This window comes from Haemaphysalis longicornis, unplaced genomic scaffold (assembly GCF_048455015.1).
Source record: "Haemaphysalis longicornis isolate Haplotype H1 unplaced genomic scaffold, Haemaphysalis longicornis Haplotype H1 scaffold_8, whole genome shotgun sequence".
Lineage (NCBI taxonomy): Eukaryota > Metazoa > Arthropoda > Arachnida > Ixodida > Ixodidae > Haemaphysalis > Haemaphysalis longicornis.
The window spans coordinates 147,620,243-147,642,692 of record NW_027526445.1 but is presented as its reverse complement, the minus strand read 5'-3'; the positions used below and the strand labels follow the sequence as shown (position 1 = coordinate 147,642,692).

The window sequence follows — 22,450 nt, the reverse complement described above, 5'->3', positions numbered from 1 at the left end:
GAGTTTGAGTTTAAGGCTGTTTGAGTTTATATAAAACACCTGGAATGGAGTTTCTTTCTGTGTAGAGTAATTGACCCTTTGTTGTGCCGAGTACAGAGCGTTGCCATCACCCAAGGTCAAGTGTCGCTGTGGTAATAAAAACCTGCATCCAGGTAGAAAAAAATAGAACTACGAGACAATGGGAGGGGGGACTTTTTTGTCGCGTCGACAGCAGGAGCGCGTCACTAGACAAAAAAATTTGGTAATAAACCAAGGAATACTGTTTCTGAAAACTTTCAGTAAACTCGTATTTTCCCCTTCATATTGCTTTTCAAATAAAGACAAACAGGACCAAGTGAAGCTCCGCCATTTTCACTGCTACCCTGATACGGATTTCCTGCGGACCTGTCTCGGCTTGGGATGTCTACTTATGTCACCTAAAACAATGATTTCGTTTAAAAAAAGAATTTATGTGACAACCTTTCAGATGCACATCTCGGGAAACTGTAATTTTGCGATTTTGTGAGCTTGCTAATTGTTACCGCCATCACTGTCAAATAATGTTTGTTTTAAACTTTGGTGTTTGAAATGGGCGTTCAAAATGATTCCTTTGCCACTGGTGCCACCAAAGTTTAATGAGCTGTACAATTAATTCCAAGTGGTGCATCAAAAAAACCCAATTCTCTTATTGCACTCATCAGGGTTCATAATATTGGAAAATACAAAGACTACAGTTTTATGACTAACACTGTTTTGCCTATTGTTCCTCCTGAAATGGGTAATTATCTTTAATTATCTCGGGAACTATTTCACTGATTCAAAAAATAGTGGCATATTTGCAGTGAGGGGGTGGGGAGAAGGGGAAGGGGGGGGGGGTCAATTACTCTACAAAGAAAAAAACTCCATTCCAGGTGTTTTGTTTAGGCTCAACAGCCTGATGAAACAAGTTCCTTAGAGTAGACTTTCTCATTGTCACATGTTTATTCTTTTGCGGTGTTCTTGGAAGCTGATCTCTGACAGCGAGACTGGCAAGTTTCACAGAGTTCGCTTAAACATTAAAAGGAGCTGTTTTAAGCAAGTTTTAACACGTTCCTCCTGCCTGGGCTGTGCACAGAGCGAGACCAAGCAGCGCATCGAGCAGTGCCAGCGGCTGGAGACGGAGCTCTCCCGTCTGGGGCCCCTGGGCTGCACCTCGTGCGAGGGCAACGTGCCGCTGTCCCTGCTGGAGGAGGCGGCCGCCAAGCGGCGCCTCGCCTGGCAGGGGGTGCTGGCCAAGGCCCACGGCCACCGGCTCTTCTCCCCCGGCCGCCTGCTGCTGGCCGACCATCCGCCGGGGCCGGAGGAAGGCAAGGAGGGAGGGGGAGGGCCACCCCTGCTGGGCGTCCTCGACTCTCTGCTGGTGCGAGAGCAGAAGCTCTCCCTCTGGGCACTGACCGACGCACAGCAGCAGGCACGTACCACTAACTCCGCTGCCCGTGCAACTTCTCTCTCTTCTGCATCCTCTCATTTGGTCAAAGATACAGAATGTTAGACCATCAGGCCATCTATTGACATGTGCATTCAACACAAGTTCACTCCTTCAGTCTTGCAGCTGAAGGATATGGGTTTTATTCCCAAACTTAGCTACCAGCTCAAACACATACCGCGGTAGCTCAGTGCCGCGGTGGCTCTGTGGCTATGGCAGTGTGCTGCTGAACCCAAGGACGCGGGTTCGACTCCCGGCCGCTGCGGCCGCAGCAAAAACATCCATGTGTTCAAAATTTCGGCATGCATTAAAGATCTCCAGGTGGTCTAAATTAATCCAAAGCCCTCCACTACGGCAGGCCTCATCACCTGGGTAACGTCAATGCGTTAAACCCCACAATCAATCACATAAACCAAAAAGACCTCAAAGGACATGGACAAAGAAACATAATTAAACTGGACAAATGCTCGTCCTGTCTAATTGTGTTTCTTTGTTCACGTTCTTTGCACTGTTTTTTATTTTTTGAAATCGTCAATCAAATCGGCCAACCAGGCATTTTATTAGGTTATCTTCTTCTACACTGGGCCCTAATATCTCCATTCCTTCACACATAAGTGATCCAGCCATTTTGAGTGCTCCTCCAATCTTATTGTGTTTCTTTGCCCATTTTTATTTTTTGAAGCCATAAACCGACTTGCCCAACAGAGCATTTTACTTAGCAGCCACTTCTGACATGGAGGCGAAAAGGGCACGTTTCAAGATTTTAGCCCACATTCAAGATCCCCGGGTGGCCATTATTAATCGTGAACACTCCACTACAGCGTCCCTTGTAACTCAGGTGTACCTTAGGTGGAATAATCCCCCAAAATTTGCAAAAACAAAATTTTTCGCCTTGTGCTGAATGACACCTGCCAGGTGGATCGGTGGTACAGAGTTACTGTATTAGGGGCGAAGCTCCTAAAGCCATGGGTCTGTCCATCCCTTGTGTCTCGTGGTACGTGACCGCCGCATGCTTTCGGAGATGTCGCAAAGTGGGCCGCGTTGCACGCGCAAGAACCGGCTGCAACCGGCAGCGCAAACTCGGCACCGGGAGCGCGAGCTTGTCTGTGTTCGCCAACGGAGGCGCGAGCGCACGTGCACTGCGAGGGGGAGATCACGCAAGAGATCACGCCACGAACGCAGGCAGTCGTTCTCGGAGATCGAACGAGACGCAAGGACCTTTGCTCGTTTCCTCTCGTCTTGTTCGGGCACAAGTTCGCCCTAAATAAAAGGTGCGGGGTAGTCCTCGATGGCGCGGGGTCTTTCACCAGGTCTGGGCCTGGGAGCATTGACTCCGAAAATAAAAGTTGATTTGTACAATGTACACACACAGTCTTATGTCTTTCTTAATGATGTAATGGGCAAACTTTCACGGGAGAGTTACGGTTACCGATGATCTCCCCCTCTCGAGCTTCGCCCCACTTATCATCATTCATTCCGTGGATATGGCGTGATTTTTTGGGTTGTGTTGCAGTCCTGACAAATTAGCTTTTCTTGTCAACTGTTCGCTGGTGGGCGAGATTTTTTTGTAAGGTACTTATGTAATGTATGTTAGCTGTTGTTCTTATTTTCTGGTTGACTTTCTTCAGAAACCTGTCAGTGTTTCCGTTCTGTGACACAAAGCACTCCATATTATGGTTGTGCGAATATTTGAAACTTTCATATGCGGAAGCGAGTAGCGCAGTATTCGATTCAGCTTCAAATCGCATATCGGGATTAGGTAATTTAGCTTATCTTTAAAGCTACGAATTCCACGCATGGGGATTGTTATGTGGGGAAGGTCTTTGGGCTATATGGTGGCTATCCAGTGATAGGGGTGGTGGTTAAACTAGCGCCAGTTGCACTTTCACATGCTGAGGAAAGCACTCGAGTGCAGTCTGTGCTGAGCATGTTGTTGCCATCTTTCTACAATTCTTTTCTCCTTTTAGGAAACGAGCATCAGGGTATGGACCAAGAAGATCACAATGAATGAGTAATTTTACATTTTTGTGCCAGTGTGGCAGTGGTCGCAAGTTGGTATGGCCCTGTGAAAGAAAGAAGGGCCTAAGGAGTATGAAGACATGAGTAAAGACAGAGAAGACATCCTAGTGTTGTGCGTCTTCATACAATTTCTATTTCTCCTGGTGTTCTGAATTTAATGTGAGTTGAGGCACACATTCAAGGTTCGCCTTTTCATGGTCAGCCCAGGACGATGTAGGTTCAGTTAAACCCTGTATTGATTCCGGGTTTCTGGACCACCGATTGCCCTCATGCGTACCATTTGTAGAACAGGTGTGGACTTTTTGGTCTGCGTCCAGCTGTACGCTGACGATGGGTTCTCACTCCGTTTGTGCAGGCACCGAGAGCAGGCGGAGGCGAGGATGGAACAGGAAGACCCTCAGAAGTCTCAGCTGCTCAACCTCAGGTGTGCATTTGAATCTTCGAGGGGGAGAGAGTTTATTTGAACGACTCGAATCCCATGGTCTTCTGTGCCGTGAAGCTGCATGCCTGCGGTTTTGTGCTTCAAACGCACACACTTCAATCCGTGAGTGTACGGTGGGATAATTTGTAGTGTGGACGCATTAAGGGGGCCATGGCTCTTAAAACAGCTCCTTTTAATTTTCAAGTAAACTCTGTGAAACTTGCCAGTATTGCTGCTTTCCCCCCAGATTTCAAATATGTCGGGTCTTTTTATAGTCGGCCAATTAGTTCCCAAGATAATTAGAGGTGATTAGCCATTATTGGAGGAACAATGGACGAAACAGTGCTAGTCGCAGAACTGTAATCCTTACATTTTCCAGTGCTATGAACCCTCATGAGTTTTGATGCACGGCTTGGAACTAATTTTACAGCTAATTGAACCTTGGTGGCACCACTGGCGAGGAACCACTTTGAATGCCCATTTCAAAAACCAAAGGTTAATGAGCTGTACAGTTAGTTCCCAGCGGGGCATCAAAAAACCGATTCTCTTATTGCACTCAGCAGGGTTCATAGTGTTGGAAAGTGTAAGGATTACGGTTCAGTGACTAGCACTGTTTTGTCCATTGTTCCTCCAATAATGGCTAATCGTCTCTAATTATCTTGGGAACTAATAGACCGACTAGAAGAAGACTGCCATATTTGAAATCAGTGGGGGGAAAGCAGCAATGATAGCAAGTTTCCGAGAGTTTACTTGAAAATTAAAGAAGTTTTTTTGAGAGCAGTGTCCCCCCTTAACTGGGCGGCAGGGGGAAAATCCTGCATCCCTGGAACTCACAGGCGGTGCACAAAGCAGTTGACGGCCCAAGAAACAAACAACAGTTTGAAGAATGTTTGGAGTGACGCCGTGTTTCTCAGGGAACCTCCTGCAAACATTGATTGAGTTGAAAAGAAAGTTGGGCGTGTTTGGGTATGGGTGGGATTCAAAACAGAGGCTTCCAGAATTTGAGGTGAGCACGCACCCTCAACACCCCCACAGCTCAATGGCCCTAGGTGACTAAATGTGGACCCACTGTGGCCTTGGACTTCTGCGTGAGCAATTCCAGCTTGGTAATTGTCGAAGTAACGACTGAGGAAGCAGCAATGTCCTGCCAAGTCCTCTTGGCTGGGTGATGCAAATGTGGGTGTGTGCCAAGTCCAGAGTTGCTCAATGCACACCACCAATTGTGAAACTCCTCTGTGCCCCATGTACCAAAAGCTGGTGCACGGTTGGGCACCCTGCGAGGGGGGGGGGGGGGGGGAACGGGGACAAACAAGGGGCAAGTTGGCTAGACTGCCATCTCTCGGTAAAGGTTGATGTAGTACATACTCGAGTGCATGTGGCTGCTGCTGTGAGTCGTAAAAGAAAAGAACCATGGAAACCTAAGTGAGCATTACCCAGTCTAATGTTCCCTCATTTGAGAAGCAAGCAAGTTTTATAGTGCCCCCAGCACTTGCCCGGCAGCAAACGATGCCATAATCACTGAGGAATTTATCACTTTAGGTTAAAATTTTCACTCTCCAGCCAAATCGTGTGCTTTCGTGACGTCTTCCATGAAGTCACGAGGAAGGGTCTTCAAGCGAAATTCAACTGCGTTATTCGGTCCGCAGCGGACTGCAGAGCCTTTTTTGTCGTCATTCCTTCTTGATGGCGCCACCATACTGCTCCACACAGCTGTCCGTCTTTGCTTTGTTTCTGACCGTATTTGCACCTGGCTTGTTTTTGTTACTGTAGGTAGTAACCGTTTCGCAAAACATAAGGTATGCTCAACAAGCAGGGTCACATAAGACAACTCCAAAGCAGCGGAATGCTTTGCCACCAAAACAAACATAGTGCGCCCAGTAGCAACAGCAGTGTGCATCGGCACCTCAATGTTAACGGGTGTTTTCGTAACTTTAACTGTTAGCCCTATCATTCTTACTGCTATGAAATGAATACGCATTACATTTAAGCGCAAACAGCTCCTTCAGCAAGCTTATAAGCCCTGCCTCACAATTTGTGTTTGCTTTTCATAGGTTCTGTCGTGCGAAATGAGCTAGTGGGTCGCATGGCCATTCCCTTTTTTGTAATTATCTAGCTTATCTGAGCGAAGTGTGCATTAAAAGTGGTGTCAGTGTCAGTATGATTGTAACGAGGCAATGTTTCGAATGAACTAAACTTGTGTTTTGGGTGCACGGCCCCTTTAAGAAAAAGATGGTGATACTGAGCGGAGTACACGTTTGGCCATTGGACACTAATGCTTTCAAACCCACTGCATCGCGGTGAGTGCTTAGGATCCCTCGTAACCTCTTGCAACTGCTGCGCTGTGCAGGCCAGTGGTGCCCCCCCGCCGCTCCCCTGGCCCCTGTCCAAGAAGATCTCGCTCCCCCAGGGGGCCGTGAGCATCAAGCGCCTCACCGTCTCCTTCTCCGACGTCCTCTGCGTCTACTCCAAGACCGTGCAGGTCGATGGCAAGCAGACCATGTGAGTGGCTGGTGGGTCGGGGGCATTGGTGAGGTCACTTGTTTTGAAGGTAGCTGTTGCCATTTACATATGAAGTGATGGCCTTGCAGACTGTGTGGGAAATTTAGTTTTTCGAAAAAGACATTGGTGGATTTGTTTGAAAGAAGAGTTACTCCTCCACAATGCTCAGGGACTATATATTCTCATAATCCTCCGTTTTGAGAATGTCTGTTTTCCGTCCCTTTCATCGTGATGAGCTTCTGGTTAAGCAGAGGGCCTTCAATAATACTGTAACTGTTTTTGCAAACACATTTTAACGAGCTGAAACCATGTAAAACTATCTTTTGTGTGTTTATTTGAATGTGTTCTGAAATCTAATTGCGATAAGATTTTCTTGTGACGACATTGAAAGCTTTATCCGCAAGGGGACGAACGTCCAACAATGGCAGAGTAAGCCAGCTGTTCCCTGTGATAGTGAAGTGTAAATGCTGCGGCTACTCAGTTATCTTTTCTTTTTATTTTTTTGGTGCTTGCTGCCCATTTTGATGTCGATGACAATTACCGTGCATCTAGGTAACCCTCTCGTGACGTATTTCGGCTACGACGCACTTTCAGCATGCTGACGCGAGCTTTTCCAAGTACCTCGAATGGTGTGTTACACCCTTGACATTTTCGTTGTGCTCTACAAGTGAAAAAATGTGTAAGTGCGGCAGATTTTCGTTTCTTCCCGACGTACCTGTTTCGCGTGAAGCCTACTAACGTTAAGCTGGTATGTGTAATAGTCAAGTACCTATAAGCAGTGATAAATTTCATGCCGAGGGCTTGTGTAATTGTGGTCGTCTGCTCGACAGCTATCGAGCTCGCAGACGATCGTGTATTTCGTGCGTGCGTATGATCGTGCGTGGTTGCGACAGCGTGGATACACCGGCTCAAGGAAGGAGCTGCGACAGCGATATCGTCTCTTCACTAGCGACCGCTGAATGAAAGCCACCGGTAGCAAAGAAAGAAAGGGCGCATATCACGTGTTCCTCAACACTGAGCCTGCGCTGCAGCTGACAAAGTTTGTCCCAGAGCTCGAAACAAAGACACCGCACAGTCCTCTTTGAGAGGTGGAAATGCTTTTGTAGGCATTTTGAATGTATCTACATTACTTCTCCACCGCCTGTTTGCCCGGCGAGCCAACAACAAAGGTGAAAACCGGAAAATTCATGATTGACCTTCGTCTTTTTCAAATTCAAATCGTGTGCTCCGAGAAGCCGCAAACTAGCTCTGCCGCGCTCGCGTTACGTCACATCCGGTTGTTCGCTTTCAACCAATCAGGACTCGCTCAAAACGGACACAAAAGAGACAAAACACGAGAATGCCGCCCTATATTTCCAAGTGTGTGAGCTTAGGAGGAGGAAATGTTTTCTCAGACCTTCGTCGGCAGGCGTGGCTATTCAGATGTTCTCTCTCTCTCTCCAGTGCCATCTTTTGGGAGCAAAGACAAAGGTTCAGTTTTTGTATGCAACATGAACACTGAGCTGCGCCAATAAGCGTTTTCTGCTATGTGGGGACCACAGGGGATCTTTTTTTTGTTCTTTTTTACAGGGAAGGCTATCCGACTTTCTTCAGTCTCAAACTTGTGAACAGTCTGCAGGAAATTTAATGAGGTCATTTTTATTCTATCCTGTTATAGAGGTACCATAGTTTTGAAGGAACCGTATTGGTGACAGGAGTGACTTTTGAGTGGGATGTCAGCTAGTATGGAAGGGGGAAGAAAAACCAATAGTTTAGTGATATTTGCTTCTGGGTGAATAGGAAGTGGAATACGATTTCGAATGAATGTTTTTCTGAAATTCAAGTGGGTAGTGTTGGTGTCGCCAGTACAAAAACTGAAATTTCAACTTTTTTCGCAGACTTCAACTTGCAATCGAAAATCAAATAAAAATAAAAAAGGCTTGTCTAAGGACCATAAAAACACTTTTACTGCATGCTGCAACCATGTAAAAGGAAACAAACCTGTTTGTACCTTTAATGACCATATTAAGTGCAGACCGCTTTAGGGCCGCGCCTTGTCGTTGTAGCTCGCTTGGTGCACCCAAGTAAAGCCCCATGGCGTTCGGTCGTCGCGGCGTAATCCAGAGGCTTTGAAGCAGTTTGTGTAGTCATAAGCGTTCGAAACTTAGGAACCGCTGGCGCTTGTCATACATCTCCCCGTTATTTAGCGGAAAGAAAACTGTAGGTGCATTTGAGGCAAAATATACGTAATTAACCGGCAGCGGCCGCGTTCATCTAGTTAGGAACGCTCGTTGGGTTGGTCTTTACCGTAGTAAGCGATAAAAAAGTGGCAGTGCAACGCCGGCACGTGTGGGAGGAAAAGCTAGCACAAAAAGAACAAAACTCCCGCTGGCACAGTTTCAGGCAGGGGGCGCGCGAGCACTGCGAAGGCGGGAAATCTGAATTGCACTGGGTGGTAGCAGTGAGTGGATAACGGCGCCGCAGCCCATTATGGCAAATCACTGCTCTGCACTTCCGACAGATTTCACATCGATTGAGTGGAACGGCTTTAATTTTTTCCAGGTTGAGCAAACTCGCATTGTGTCTTCGTGTCCCCTTCCTTTGAGAGCCCCGCTGGAAGAAGGGAGGGACGATGAGGTGACGTTCCTCTCTTTCCTCGCATCCCCTGTCAACACAGGAGCGCCCACCAACAGAAGGTGCTGGCGCAGCAGCTGCTTGACCTGGTGGAGCGGCACCCGGCCGGCCTGCCCAGCATCAACGTGGTCAAGGACCTGCGCCTCTCCCACTTCGACCTGGTGGATGCGGTCAAGCAGGCACAGCTGCTCGAGACCAAGCTGCTGGCCAGCCCCTGCCTCAAGTGCCCGCTCTTTGCCAGCCACGTGAGTGTAGCCCTTTGCGACACGGCGTGTACAATTGTACACGCGGCTTTTCAGAGCTTCTTTGTGAGTTACAGTTGTCGTCATCCCCACTTGAACCGCTCAGCCAGCATTCGCATTTCCCACTCTCCGGCGGGAAACGGGAATGCGGGCTAAGTGGTTCAAGTGGGGTTGAAGAACGCCTACTGAGCGGTTGGAGAACACCTACTTTACACGCCAAACACTCGGTGCATCAAGTGGGTGTTCTTGGTTTTCTGTTTTCTATCTAGTTGAAACGTTTGTTAATGCAAAATTGAAGATGTTACCTTAATTTATGAGGGCTACAAATCACAATAATGTGTATGCGTTTTCTGTTGTACCAGTGGCTAAGAAACAGTGGTCACGTTTACGATGGCGTGTTTACGATTACGATGCGACCAAATTTATTACCGTATTTACTCGTGTAATCCTCGCACTCGCGTAATCCTCGCACCCCTAATGTGAGCCAGCAAAACTTGGATTTTTTGGTTCCTCGCATAATCCTCGCACCCCCAACTTTGCAGCGGCGAAAGTTGCCTGCTCGCGAAACCCGCATGGTGCACGCGCTCTCCAACACGCGCCCTCCACCGCCGCCACTCCGTTCGGCGGAGAGCGCTGTGTATTCAAGGCCATCCAGGCGCCCTAACAACCTGCAATGGCTACTCCCTAACGGGCGCCCTAACACGCTACTCACACTGTCCTTGAGCCGGTTTCGCGTGCACGCAACTAGACTGCGTTCGCGCAGCCCGCTGTCATGTCGTCGTGTCGCCATCGTGGTCCCGTCGTTGAGCAGCAGCAGTCAGTGAGTCACTCGCGTCAGTGGTGGATAGCTCGCTGCCATTATGAGAACTTTTTGATCGCTTTGTTTTATGCTTGGTGCCGATCTGTTTGTTTTGTGCTTGGTGCCGTTTCGCCATGGGGAAGAACGCCAGCTACACTGCCGCTTTCAAATTGAAAGCGATAGAGTACGCGATCGAACACGGCAACCGCGCCGCAGGCAGGCACTTCGGCGTGCCTGGCGGCAATTTCATGATCGCTGATCAACGGGAGACTGTTTACGATAAGATAAAAAGAAATAGCTGCTGTTGGCAACACTGAGCTACATATACAAAAAACGACCGCTACATTTAGCGGGATTGGCAGAAGGCAAATTGGCAACACTGTGCACCGGATTTTTTTTCCCCCCGCATAATTCTCGCACCCCTAACTTCACATGGACTTTTCCGAAAAAAAAGTGTGAGGATTATGCGAGTAAATACGGTAACTACTTATGAGATCGAGTTTTTTTTGTTTTTTAAGTGAAATTTTGGTTGTCAAAAACATGCACAGGCAGTTCCAGATTTTTCTGATGGCTACATCCTAATGCGTGTCATAAAAGGATAATGAGGGCGCTGTTGAAGGGCTGTTCGGTAGTGGTTTCTCAACGCCTCGACACAGGCACATCAAGAAGGAAGTCGTCTGTCTACTTGCCTCTTCATGTGCCCGTGCCGAGTTTGCACCACTTCGAGGTGTTCAAGTTCCGCCGGTGCTTTTAAAGCGAGGCTTTCGATGTCTCGCTGGTTGCGTCTGTAGTCCACCTCAAAACCCACTGCAGGAAAGCCAACTTCCACCTATAAAGCATGCTCTTCCTCAAATGTACTCCTTTTAGGTGAAGCCTGCTTTAGGTTTCCGCATCAACAGAGGAATCCCTCACACGAAAGCTTCGTGTTCAACCATCGCCGTCGGTAGACGGAGGGTTGCTTGCTTGTTCCTCTGCCCCTTTTGCGTGGCCCTTGTCACACGAAACTGTGTGCAGAGAATGTTCTGAGCAAACAAACATGAGCAAAGCCTCGAGCTTTACAGCTAGAGAGGGAAATTGGCCGTTTTTGTGGGACTTTTGAGTGAGTGCAGAAGTTGTCCTGGTCTAGGATTTGTTTGGTGCAGGGACCGAGGTCGTCTAGGGCGGTCTACCAACTGAGCTACTGGGGGGGCTGGGTGCTTGTAGTGTAAGAGTGGATCAACCAGCCAAGTACAACCTGTCCTCTCCATCACTGGTGTGTACGTCTGCTTTCGGCTGGATCGATGTCAGTTTACTCTTTTGTGGAAACATCCCTGGGAAGGTTCTCTCTGTCGTGCAGGAAGCAATACATAGGTCGAACTGGCTGAAGTCTGAACGATTGGTTGAGATGTGGCAAATCATCAAGTGATAGCAACTACAGTCATTTGTCTGATCAATGCCACAACTGTGGCTGTATGGCATTGTTTGGTTCAGTTACTGTGTGAACTAGACATTGAGAGCTAAACGTTAGGGGATAACTGAGGCAGGTTTGATTACTAGAGCTGAGTCGTCTTGCATGAGTCCGATGGATGAAGAGTTAACATGTGTGGCTTCAACATGACGGCTGTGGTGGGGAGAGTGCCATAACGCTGCCTTATGAATAAAACTTTACTCGGGTACAAGTTGAGAGTGGCAGTAGCTTGTGTATCGTATCACTCCGCCGAAGGGACGGATCCGGTTGTCAATGTGCGCTTACGTTTTGAAAGAAGATTGCGTCGAATGTGTGACCACCGTCTGCTTTTTCTCACCTAGTTTGTTTATCGTCGCTGCAGTGATTTATAAGCAGATGAAGTCCAAAAAATCACAAAAACGACCCGTGTCGCATTCAAAATACGTGCAGTAAAAATGCACTCTGCGCCAGGCAAAGAAACATCCGGCTACCGTGATGAAGTGGAGGAGCAACTCCTGTTGTCATTTTTCAGTCGTATTTTAGTATAGTTCAGTAGACTCACGATAATTCGAACTCAAAGGGACCCCAGAATTTTGGTTGAATTATTAGAAGTCTGAATTATCAGAAGTTCTCATAAATATGACCCGGGCAATATACCGACTTGTGTTGTAATGAAACGTTCTCATAAAGTGAAGCCTTGAAGTAACGAACTTCAGTGTAATGAAACCCCCGATGTAACAAACCACAGAATTTTTTAACTTCAAGCGTATGCACACCATGTATTTTAACCCTGTGAGTCCCATTTGACGAAATTTCAACGTAAAGAAGTGTTATGGACAACTAGGCAGGAACTTTTGGTTGTAGAAGTAGATTTTGGGAGACGCAAGCACCAAAACCGGTCTCAATAAAACACGAATGGCGACACTGGCTGCCCAATGCCACAGGTGCAGCATGCCATTGAGTCCGTGAACGAGCTCGTTGCCTACAAGCTCCTTGCCTACAAACTGCATATGGCGCTGCCGCCGCTGCACGCCACTGCTTTGCCCTTTGTTCGAGTTTGCTCAGGCTTGTTCTTTCTTTATTCTTTATTCAGAGATTACCCCGCATTGCCCGAAGGCGCTACAGCAGGGGGGTTACAGCATGGACATTAACAAATCTTCATTTTTACAGCACACTTGCACTTCAGACAACCTGTTCCACTCTTTAATGGTTCTTACAAGAAATGACTTAGTGAGTAGGTCCGTCCTGGTATGCCATTTCCTTATTTTGAAGACATGGTCAGTTCTATGTAAACAGTAATGAGGTTCTTTGAAGTATTTTTCTTTGTTAATTCCTGTTTTATTGTGAAATGTCTGGAAAAAGAACTTTACCTGAAATTTTCGTCGTCGCGAGGAAAACAGCTCCCACCCAAGTTCGTTTTTCATCTGAGTGCAACGATCTCCCCTCTTGTACCGTCCCAAGACAAACCTAGCTGCTCGGTTTTGAATTTTCTCTAGTCCATCTGACAGTGTGACTTGGGAGGGATCCCATGCGGCACAGGCATAATCTAGTATAGGTCTTACACATGTAAACTAAGCCATCTTCTTTAGGTTTTGCTTTGAAGTTTTTAAGTTGCGTTGCATTAAATTCAGCACCCTTCCAGCTTTCCCCACTACGTCGCTTACATGTGCATTCCATGAGCAATCAGAAGAAAACACTACACCTAGATATTTATAAGTAGCAGCTTTATTTACAGGCTCATTGTAAAAAGGTACCCAGTCTTAATTGGCTTCCGTTTCCTTGTAAAAGAAACATGAACACACTTTCTATTATTTAAATTCATTTTCCACGTAGAGCACCAATCCTGGACACGTTCCAAGTCAATTTGCAGTAGGGTAAAGTCACTCTCACTTCTGATTCGATCGTACACGACGCAGTCGTCTTCAAACAGTCTGACACTTGAATGAATACCTACTGAAATATCGTTAATATAAACTAAAAACAAAAGTGGCCCCAATACAGAGCTCTGCGGGATTCCCGACGTCACATCATCGTACTCAGAGCTTTTGCCGTTTAAAATGGCACATTGTCGACGTTGACACAAATAATTTTCTGTCCACTTAAGCACAACGGGATCTATGTTTAGTAATTTAAGTTTGTTACAAAGAAACGAATGTGTTACTGTATCGAATGCTTTACGAAAGTCTAAGAAAATACAGTCAGTTTGTCCCCCTGAATTAATGTCAGATGCCAGATCATGGTAAAATTCAACACGTTGCGTGGTGCATGAGAACCCCTTGTGGAACCCATGTGGGTTTCATAGTTCCGGCAAGTGTGCGGCAAAGCATTTGTGGGTCTTTATGAGCCTTGCACACGCGTATTTTTCACGCCCGTTTCTGCGATTGCGCGCGCGAGTGGTGGCTTCTGCCTTGGCCAGAAAGCAACTCACGCCGCGCGCGGTGGAGGGAGGAGAATTGGTTTTTCGATGCGAGAGAAGCGGTTTTTTTGGTGCACCGCTTGAAACCAATTTTAGAGCTCGATAAACTTTGGTGGTGCCAGTGGCAAGGAACAATTTTGAATGCTCATTTCAAACAGCAAAGTTTAATAAGATGTAAAATTAGTTCCAATCCGCGCGTCAGAAACCACCCATTCTCTTATTGCACTTACCAGAGTTCATAGCACCGGAAGATATAAAGATTACAGTTTTATTACCAGTGCTGTTTTGTCTATTGTTCCTCCTAAAATGGCTGATTATCTCTAATTACCTTGGTAGCTAATCGACAAACTAAAAGAATAATGGCATATTTGAAATCAGCGGGAAAAAAGTGGCAAGTCTGACAAATTTCTCAAAGTTTGCTTGACAATTAAAGGGAGTTGTTTTAAGAGCAGTGCCAGGAGCAAAGAGCAGGAGCGTAGCCCCAAAATGTGCATTTGAATTCCAGCCCCCTTGGGTGCGTGCAGTTTGTGCAGGAGTGCCGGAGGGGCCGGCTGGCGGCGGAGCTGGAGCAGGCGCAGAGCCTTCTGTCGGAGGAGAGCCTGGTGTCGATGGCGGAGTACCGGCGGCACGTGCGGGCCCTGCAGCGGCTGGGCTTCATGGACGGGGACCAGGCGCTGACCATCAAGGGCCGCCTGGCACGCACCCTGCACACCCACGAGGTCATGCTCACCGAGGTGCTGCTCGAGGACTCCCTCATGGCCCTGGGCCACGCCGAGCTGGCCGGGCTGCTGTCCAGCTTCGTGTGCGAGCAGCGCTCGCGCAAGTACGCGCCCGTCATCCCCAAGCCCCTCAAGGAGGTGAGATGGGAGCCCACTCCCACCTGAGTGCATCGTCCTTACTGTCGTGTACAGAACTGCAAGATGGAAACTGGGAGCACAGGCCGTCAGATGCTCCGTAAAGCATTGTACTAATGAGGGGTGTGTGAATATTTGAATACAAATCGAATAGCACCTTTACTGATAATTCGATTGAATCAAGTAGTATCTACTATTCGATTTTCCAAATAGTCGCGTAGATTTTCTGAATAGAGCCTGCTCTGCAAAACAGAGAGATGTCGGTGCACACTAACACACTGATGCTACACCATCTGCTCATTTTCAGTGTACTCAGCAAGCCTTATCCAAGCTGCGCTTTTGACGAGCGCACCTTGGAGGCTGTAAATTTTATCGTGCAGTTTGCAATTACCGTATTTTCTCGCATATAACCCGCCCTCGCATATAACCCGCACCCCTAACTTTGAACTCCCCGAAAAAAGAAAAAAAATCCTCGCGTATAACCCGCATGCTTACCTGAAAAAAAACTGGTTTAGGAAGTCACAATTGCACAGGCACAATCTCGTTTACGGGAGAACTTTATTTCGAAACGATCGCCGCAACGTTGTCAGCGCCGATACTGGGCATCCTCGATTTACCAGTCCTGGACGGTCCGCGCGCGGGCAGTCCGAGGACTGCGTTCGGACCCGAAGTCCCATAGGAATACATGGAAAAATCGAGTGCCGGATCGCGTCTCGGGCAGTCCGCGGACGATCCGGGACTGATAATCGAGGAGGCCCACTGGTTCAGTCAGCCATTGCCAGACTCGCCACTGTCGCTGCTGCCATCCGAGGCTTCGTCGTCGCTCTCAAAGACGCAATCGTCTTCGGTGCCATCTAAGCAATTGCTGATGGCGCACTTAAAGCCCTTGCGCACCATGTCGGCCGGAATCGCCCCCCATGCATCCACGATCCACTGGCACAGCAGCGCAATGTCTGGCCTCCGCACGCGTCCCATCGGTGTGAGGGCGTAAAGGCCGCCGGGCAAGGTCCCCGCTTCTCCTTGTGTGCACTTTTGAGAGAGGCCTTTTTTTCCGCCAGTCGCTAGTGCAGGGCTCGTCGACATCGTGCTTTCTCGCAGCAGCTCTGTTGCCGATTTCCTCCACAGCAGCGATGATCTCCAGTTTCTCTTTCGCGGTGAAAGATTGCCGCCGAGACCCACTCACGGTGTCTCACCAGACAAGGCTTACCAACGGTCCAAACTGGCCACACCTGACTTGGGGGCCCAACAACTTCTCAACAAAGCGCACGCAAATCACAGCAACAGAACCAAAAAAAGCAAGCGAAAAGTCCGAATAAACACGCTATGGAGGGGATCTGTCTATGGCCTGTGTTGGCTTCTTATTGGCTTCGCACGAGACGATGACGATGGGGATGCCGATTGCATGGCAGGCCGTGCATTGCCGTGAAGCCGACCTCTGCTTCCAGAATATTCGCAGATAACCCGCACCCCCACTTTTCGAACGAATTTTTTAAATTTTTGGTGCGGGTTATATGCGAGAAAATACGGTACGTCGATGAGACCTGCCGCCGGCTCTGGTTGACATTTTGAATCCTGCGACCAGATGTTTACATGTTAGGGCAGCTTCCGGTAAAGCAATCACCGCCACTTTTCTTCTGCCTTTGGCAGTGCCTCCATTAGTTTAAAAACAAAAGAGGTTGTGGCGTTTTTGCATGCAGTTTGTGTATGCTCGTTGCATTTTTTTGTTTACGTTCTAGACCACAGGCACAGCTACAGGGGACAGATTGGTGGTTTCGCTGCCTTTTTATTGAACCGATGAGCGGTCAGGGCTCATCGGTTAGTGCCAGCCACCTCTGTGTCACATATCCTTGATGTTCGCCACGGGCTTCCATGGCAAAAATTGTGTTGCTTATCGTGGTACCATAGCAAGCTGCCCTTGCACGGCATAGTGCAGGCTTGTGCACGGTGACTCTGCCGCAACATATCATTCATGCTTCTGACTTTTGACGAAGTGCATTATCGGGGTCATTGTTTATGACTTGGAAGGTGCCCGCTTCGGAGTTGCAAAGCGCTGACTATTCATTCCCTGTGGTAGCAGTACAGCTACCCTAGAACAAGTTGTTCTTTGATGTGTATTGTGCCTGCTCCGGGTTCCTGAAGTACCGCCTCGTAATGGTTTGCCGGCTGGACTGCTGTAAATGAGAGGTGAAAAGTGTGTCCTTTGGATTGTAAAGAGAATGCCATGACAACCGAACACGCAAAGTAGCTGCTTTTTTTGCACAGAAACTTGTTGAAAATCGCGTCCTGTAAAGGATTTTTGATATTCGATATTCGATCCGAAAGCTTCGGTATTCGATTCGGTATTCGATTCGGTATTCGCGCACTCCTAGTACTAATATATGCCGGAGGGAAATCTGGTGCTAGTGTATTGGCAAGCTACACTTCAGTGAGTGGGCAGTCATGTACACCCCTTTGTCAAAATTTTGTGGGCCAATATACTAAGCCTTCTCGACCGCGAAGAATTCAAAGAACCAGCTTTAACTATGTGACAAAAATATATAATGACAGTAGGATAGAAAGGTGTTTTCTCGAGCTTTCCTGCATAAGAAGTTTCAGCCTCACTCGGTACGTAAGCTTGTTCATTGAATTGTTTTAGGCCTGTGCGTTTCCGTCTTGGCCTAGAAAATTTTGACAAGGACTGTACATACCGGGCAGGTTAACGTCCCACTCATTCTCGGCATAGTTTGCCAACAATTTTTGAAGTTGCCTGCCGCTGAAAAAAAGACAATGTTATTGTAAAAGATCGGGGCTCTTCGATGTAGTCGCAGATTCATTGCAGATAGTCTGCAGAGATGTCCGAGGACTCTTCACTCACTCGCTAGAACGTGAGTGATACCCGGGAAAGCTTTCGTAGGGTCCGCCAACACGCATTCACAGTAGAAATCACCCACAAGCAAAGGCAGTGCCACACAGGAAGACTGGAAGCAGAGTTGGCTACGCTGCACGCTTTTTCATTTGTGCTGAAAAAAAAAAAAAGGGACGCTTGCTCTTTGGCATCGTGAAGCAAGTGTGACTTGGCATGTGATCAAACATGTGGTAAGAGCACACATGGATAGCAAGGGAAAAATTGGGAAGGGGAATACGTTCATTTAGCACGAGAAACAAAACTATGCAGTTGAAGGATTAGTTGCAGTAGCGTGGGGGTGATTTTTGAGAGGCTAAAGGGTGTGGGTGAGAGTGAATTCTGCAAAGTTCATGTGATGCCAAAGTACGCATGTGCATTTTTTCCAGAACAAAATGATTTTTGTTCTAGACATGTTCAAATTGCAAATTTGTGACTGTGAATCAAATGTGGATAGTAAAAACCAACTGCGAATCGAATATTTTCAAATGCCAATAGTTAATAATGAGTGAGAATTGAATCTAATATCTTCAGATACGGATACTGTGTACAGGACGTGTGAAACGTAGCTACCAAAAGTGAAAAGATAACTCAGGCAGTCACGACTTCACACATCTGTGTGTTCATGTGGTAGTGCTGGGTGAAAACATTGTGCAAAAAGCTAAAAACGAAGGATTAAGCTCAGATGACTAAGCAGAGCAAAAACAACTTGGCGTATGTTTTTATAACGAAATATAGGTTGCTCAACATGCCATCCATAGAAGAGAGTGTATATTTTACTGATCCCTCCAGTCGCTGAAAAGAGGCTGCGCATGGTATAACCCAGTTACAACTGAAGAGCAACAGCAGAAGTTGCCCGTGCAAAAAGTGCATTACTGTGAGCACTTTCTACACGAGTCGAGTCATTCCTACGATTTTTAGACATAACTACTTATAAATTACTGCAGCAACGACAAACAATCTTTCAAGCCCAAACTTCAAACGGTTGTAACTTGTGCTACAGACCAGATAGAACGATACTGTTAGTCTTCTTGCGCGCCTTGATTTGTGCACAGTTCACTAGTACCTTGTTCAGGTGCATCCCTCCAGCAGTTTTTTTTATAAAGGCTGTCAAAAGAGCAAATATAAAATTCCAAAAAAATTTGAATGTAGTCGTTTCACACAAAAACAAATTTCATATCTACAACCAGAATGTAAAGCTACATTAGTCCTCCAATTTTTATTACCGTAACTGTAAAAATAAACATTTTTGGTTTAAGACCAGCATGCCCCCTCAAGCACAATCTTTTTTCAAAACGCGTTTACATCTGGGTCTCTCTGTCACTTTGATGGAGTGACGCCCTATACGAACCGTTGCCATTCTCAACTTTCACCTGAGTATAGTGGCTGGTTATAACTAGTACCCTACTGGAAGTAATACTGACTCTTGATTCTGTGCCCATGCCACCGTAGGATTGACGGGAAACTGCTCGTGGGCTTCCCCGTTTCTGCTGCAGGCCGTGGAGAAGTTCCGGCTGATGGCGCGACACATCGGGGATGTGGAGCACGAGTGCGAGTTCAAGAGCCCTCCTGGGGACTACGTGGAGCAGTTCAGCTTCAGTCTCTGCGAGGCCGTGTACGAGTGGGCCAAGAAGACGGTACGAGGAAAAGATCGCCCCCCATCTCTCTTTCTCTCTTTATCTTGCTCTCTCTCCCCCTCTTTTTCTCTCCTCTTTCTCTTTCTCTTTTTCTCTATCTCTTTTCCCTCTATCTCCCTCTCTCTCTCTCTTTATCTTTTTCTCTTCATTTCTCTCTCTCTCTCACTCTCTCTCTTGCTCACTCGCTTGCTTCATCGGGGTTTCAGCTCTCCACACTTTCCTTGCCGCGGGCACAACAAAACTCTCAAGAATAGCTTTCGTGTCAAAAAAGCTTCGCTTAATCCGTTTCGATGCGCAGTGAAAAAGAAAATATTCCAACAGCTTCCTTGCACATAGTAGCATCTCAAGTTCCCGGTGACGTCAGAATCGCAGAGTTCTTACCTAATTAATTAATTAAATTAACCCAGGGATGATTTGTGAAGGTGACTAGTCTTGTAACTCAAACAGTGTAAACGATATCCTTAAACGGTTTCCCAGCCACGGTGGCCGCTTTTCTGATGGAGGCAGAAAGCAAATACGGCGGTGTGTTCGAGATCTCAAGGTAGTGGAAATTAATCCGGAGCATTTCACTACGGTGCACCTCTTCAGCTGTGTAGCATCGGCGCATTAAACCTCATGATTAATTGAATCGATACACTTAAACCCAAATAAATTCTATGCAAACAATATCGATGCTCCTACTTTGACTAAATTTGGTTTTCACGTGAGGATAAATAATTAACACGAAAATAACAAACGACGCAGAGCTTTGTGGAGATCATGAGGGTGGCCAGCAAGCAGGAGGTCCAGGAGGGCACCATCGTGCGGTGCGTGCAGCGGCTGTACGACCTGCTCAAGGACGCTGCGGCCGCCGCCAAGCTGGTGGGCAACGATGAGATCTGCGACAAGATGAAGGAGACCCTGCGGCTGCTGCAGCGAGACATCGTCTACCCGGGGAGCCTCTACCTCAACTGACCAGGTATACTGCATGCCGTATCCCCCCTCTCCCCTTGTCCTAGTGGCGGAGGAGGGACTGCTCTTAAAACAGCCTCCTTGAATTGTTAAGTAAACTCTGTGAAACTTGTCAGTTCTGCTGCTTTTTTTACACTGATCTTAAATATGGCGTTATTTTTTGAGTCAGTCAATTAGTTACCAAGATAATGAGAGATGATTAGTCATTTTTGGAGGAACAATAGGAAAAAAAGTGTTTGCTGTAAAACGGTAATCTTTACATTTTCCAGTACTATCAGCAACGGCGAATTTGATGAGAGAACTTCTTTTTTTTTGGTGCACTGCGTGCAATTAATTTTACAGCAAATTTCAATTTTAAATAAATCATTTTCTTGGGTAACTTTTTTTTTTTTGCAGCCCTTTTGAGGAGCGAAGTTGCGATTCAACCTTTTCAGCCCAGGAATTTATATTTTTTAAAGCAAAAATTCTGCGTGTTTTCGTAGAGTTTTGGACCTCGGAAGCATAGAAACAAAACATTGAGCTGATAGGCAAGTATTTATAATTTACATGCATGACTGTCAATTAGGTCATAAGGCAATAAAAATTTTCTTTCGAGTAGAAAAAGTATTTTTCTTGTTTTCCTAAAAACTGTGACATTCTCAGCTCCTGGGTGAAAAAAAACAAAGGTGGTAGGGCCAAAATTTACAGATTTATGAACATTTCCACATTCCTGGATTTCAGTTTCCTTACCCGCCCTGTCATCACATCCTGTGTCCACTGGAGCTTCTTTTTCATAACGTCTATTCTTGTGAAAGCGCAGAAGTGGTGATGTCTATCGCAAGAGGCATCCTTGAAGAACTCTTGCCCAGAAAACTAGCAGTTTTTGTTTTGTTCTTGAGGTTCTAGAGTGTATTTTCTATGGTGTCGTCAAATGACGACACCAGGACTGAAAGTGCTAACCTCCGTATTCTTAATCCCTCCTCCACTTGAGCCTGTAGTGGAGGAGATCACAGAGCGCAATTTTCGAATGTAAAAACATTGCTTTATCTTCGACTTAGCCGAGTCGAGGGAAGGAACGCATCGAGTGAAGGACAGACTCGGAATACGGCCATAAGTGCGACATATCCAGCAGTAGCATGCAGGATGGATCGGTGTTCGCTCGTCTACAAATGCTCCCATCACCTGTCGTAGTTGCCCGTCACAACTGTTCAGATGGGACATTTTTTCTCGCAGCTGGAAACAACCTGCCTGGCTTTGGTTGCCCAGGCGTGGACTGTGATTCTGCCGGTGCACTGACCTCTATGGACCCTTGATGAAGTCACCAGATGCCTTCTTTGTAGCTCCATGTTGCGTGCGTTTGTTATGCGAATAAAGTAGCTGCCTGGCACTTCTCGAGGTGCTAGATATGTCAAAAAGGTGGGCTACAAGTGAGGGGGTTACATTTAGCTGCAAAGTACAGCAGTCTTCCAGCCTTGCAAGTGAGGTCTCTGCTAAGCACACCTCTACTCTTTGCACTTTTCTGCCCCATAATTGGTGCACAGATTTCCCGGTTTGTTGCTGGAATTCTGCTCTCTATTCACGTGTCACTGGGGTGAACTTTCTGGGCACTTCTGCGTTTTTTTTTCTCCATCTTGTTGTTTTACGGCTGAGTAACGTCTGGATTCAAAAAGGGTGTTTTCTTTTTCTTTTCGTTTGCTGTGATACTTCCATGTTACGTGTGGTACTTGTCACTGAGAGGGAGCAGTGTGTGCTTACGTTCACTTATGTGTTTGCTGATGCTCGCATTTGTGTCGATTGCGTGACGTGTGTCTTGCACAAGGAATTTGTTTCTTTCTATTTATTTCTTTTACACTCCTGCCAATAAAAACTGCCAGCTGCATATTCTTGCGTAGTCTCCATTCCTGAAACCACACTTGCTTCTATGCTGTGCTAGCTGATAGGAAAGCTTGTAGCATTCCTAAGGAATGGGCAGACATTCACAAGTTAATACTAATAACGAAACAAATGTATTATGACATTGGATTGTCATGGAAATTGAATACTAATAATTAAAAGCGCTACATTACTGAAGTATTTCTGAGATTCAGTACCCTACTCATAGTCGGAAATGTTTCAGAAAATTCAGGTACCAGAGATTATGTCGTAAAGCAGAACCCTACTTATACGTTCCTCACTAGTATTACGTTTTCTCGCTATTACATGGGGGTAACGTAGTCCCACTGAAATATTCATGCACATCTATGTACAGTTGATCCCGGATATATCGAAC

At 46.8% G+C, this 22,450-nt stretch overlaps 1 protein-coding gene across 1 annotated transcript in view; it reads left to right on the top strand.

Moving 5' to 3' along the window:
- Positions 1-22,056, top strand: part of LOC144150163 (superkiller complex protein 2-like) — a 65,096-nt gene extending 43,040 nt beyond the window's left edge. The window contains exons 17-24 of the mRNA XM_077682004.1: positions 1,094-1,429; positions 3,819-3,887; positions 6,232-6,383; positions 9,040-9,241; positions 14,404-14,736; positions 19,111-19,251; positions 19,996-20,209; positions 21,415-22,056. Coding sequence (XP_077538130.1) covers positions 1,094-1,429; positions 3,819-3,887; positions 6,232-6,383; positions 9,040-9,241; positions 14,404-14,736; positions 19,111-19,251; positions 19,996-20,205 — 1,443 coding nt within the window. The 3' untranslated portion in view covers positions 20,206-20,209; positions 21,415-22,056. The remainder of the gene's footprint in view (positions 1-1,093; positions 1,430-3,818; positions 3,888-6,231; positions 6,384-9,039; positions 9,242-14,403; positions 14,737-19,110; positions 19,252-19,995; positions 20,210-21,414) is intronic.
- Positions 22,057-22,450: the final 394 nt, after the last annotated feature.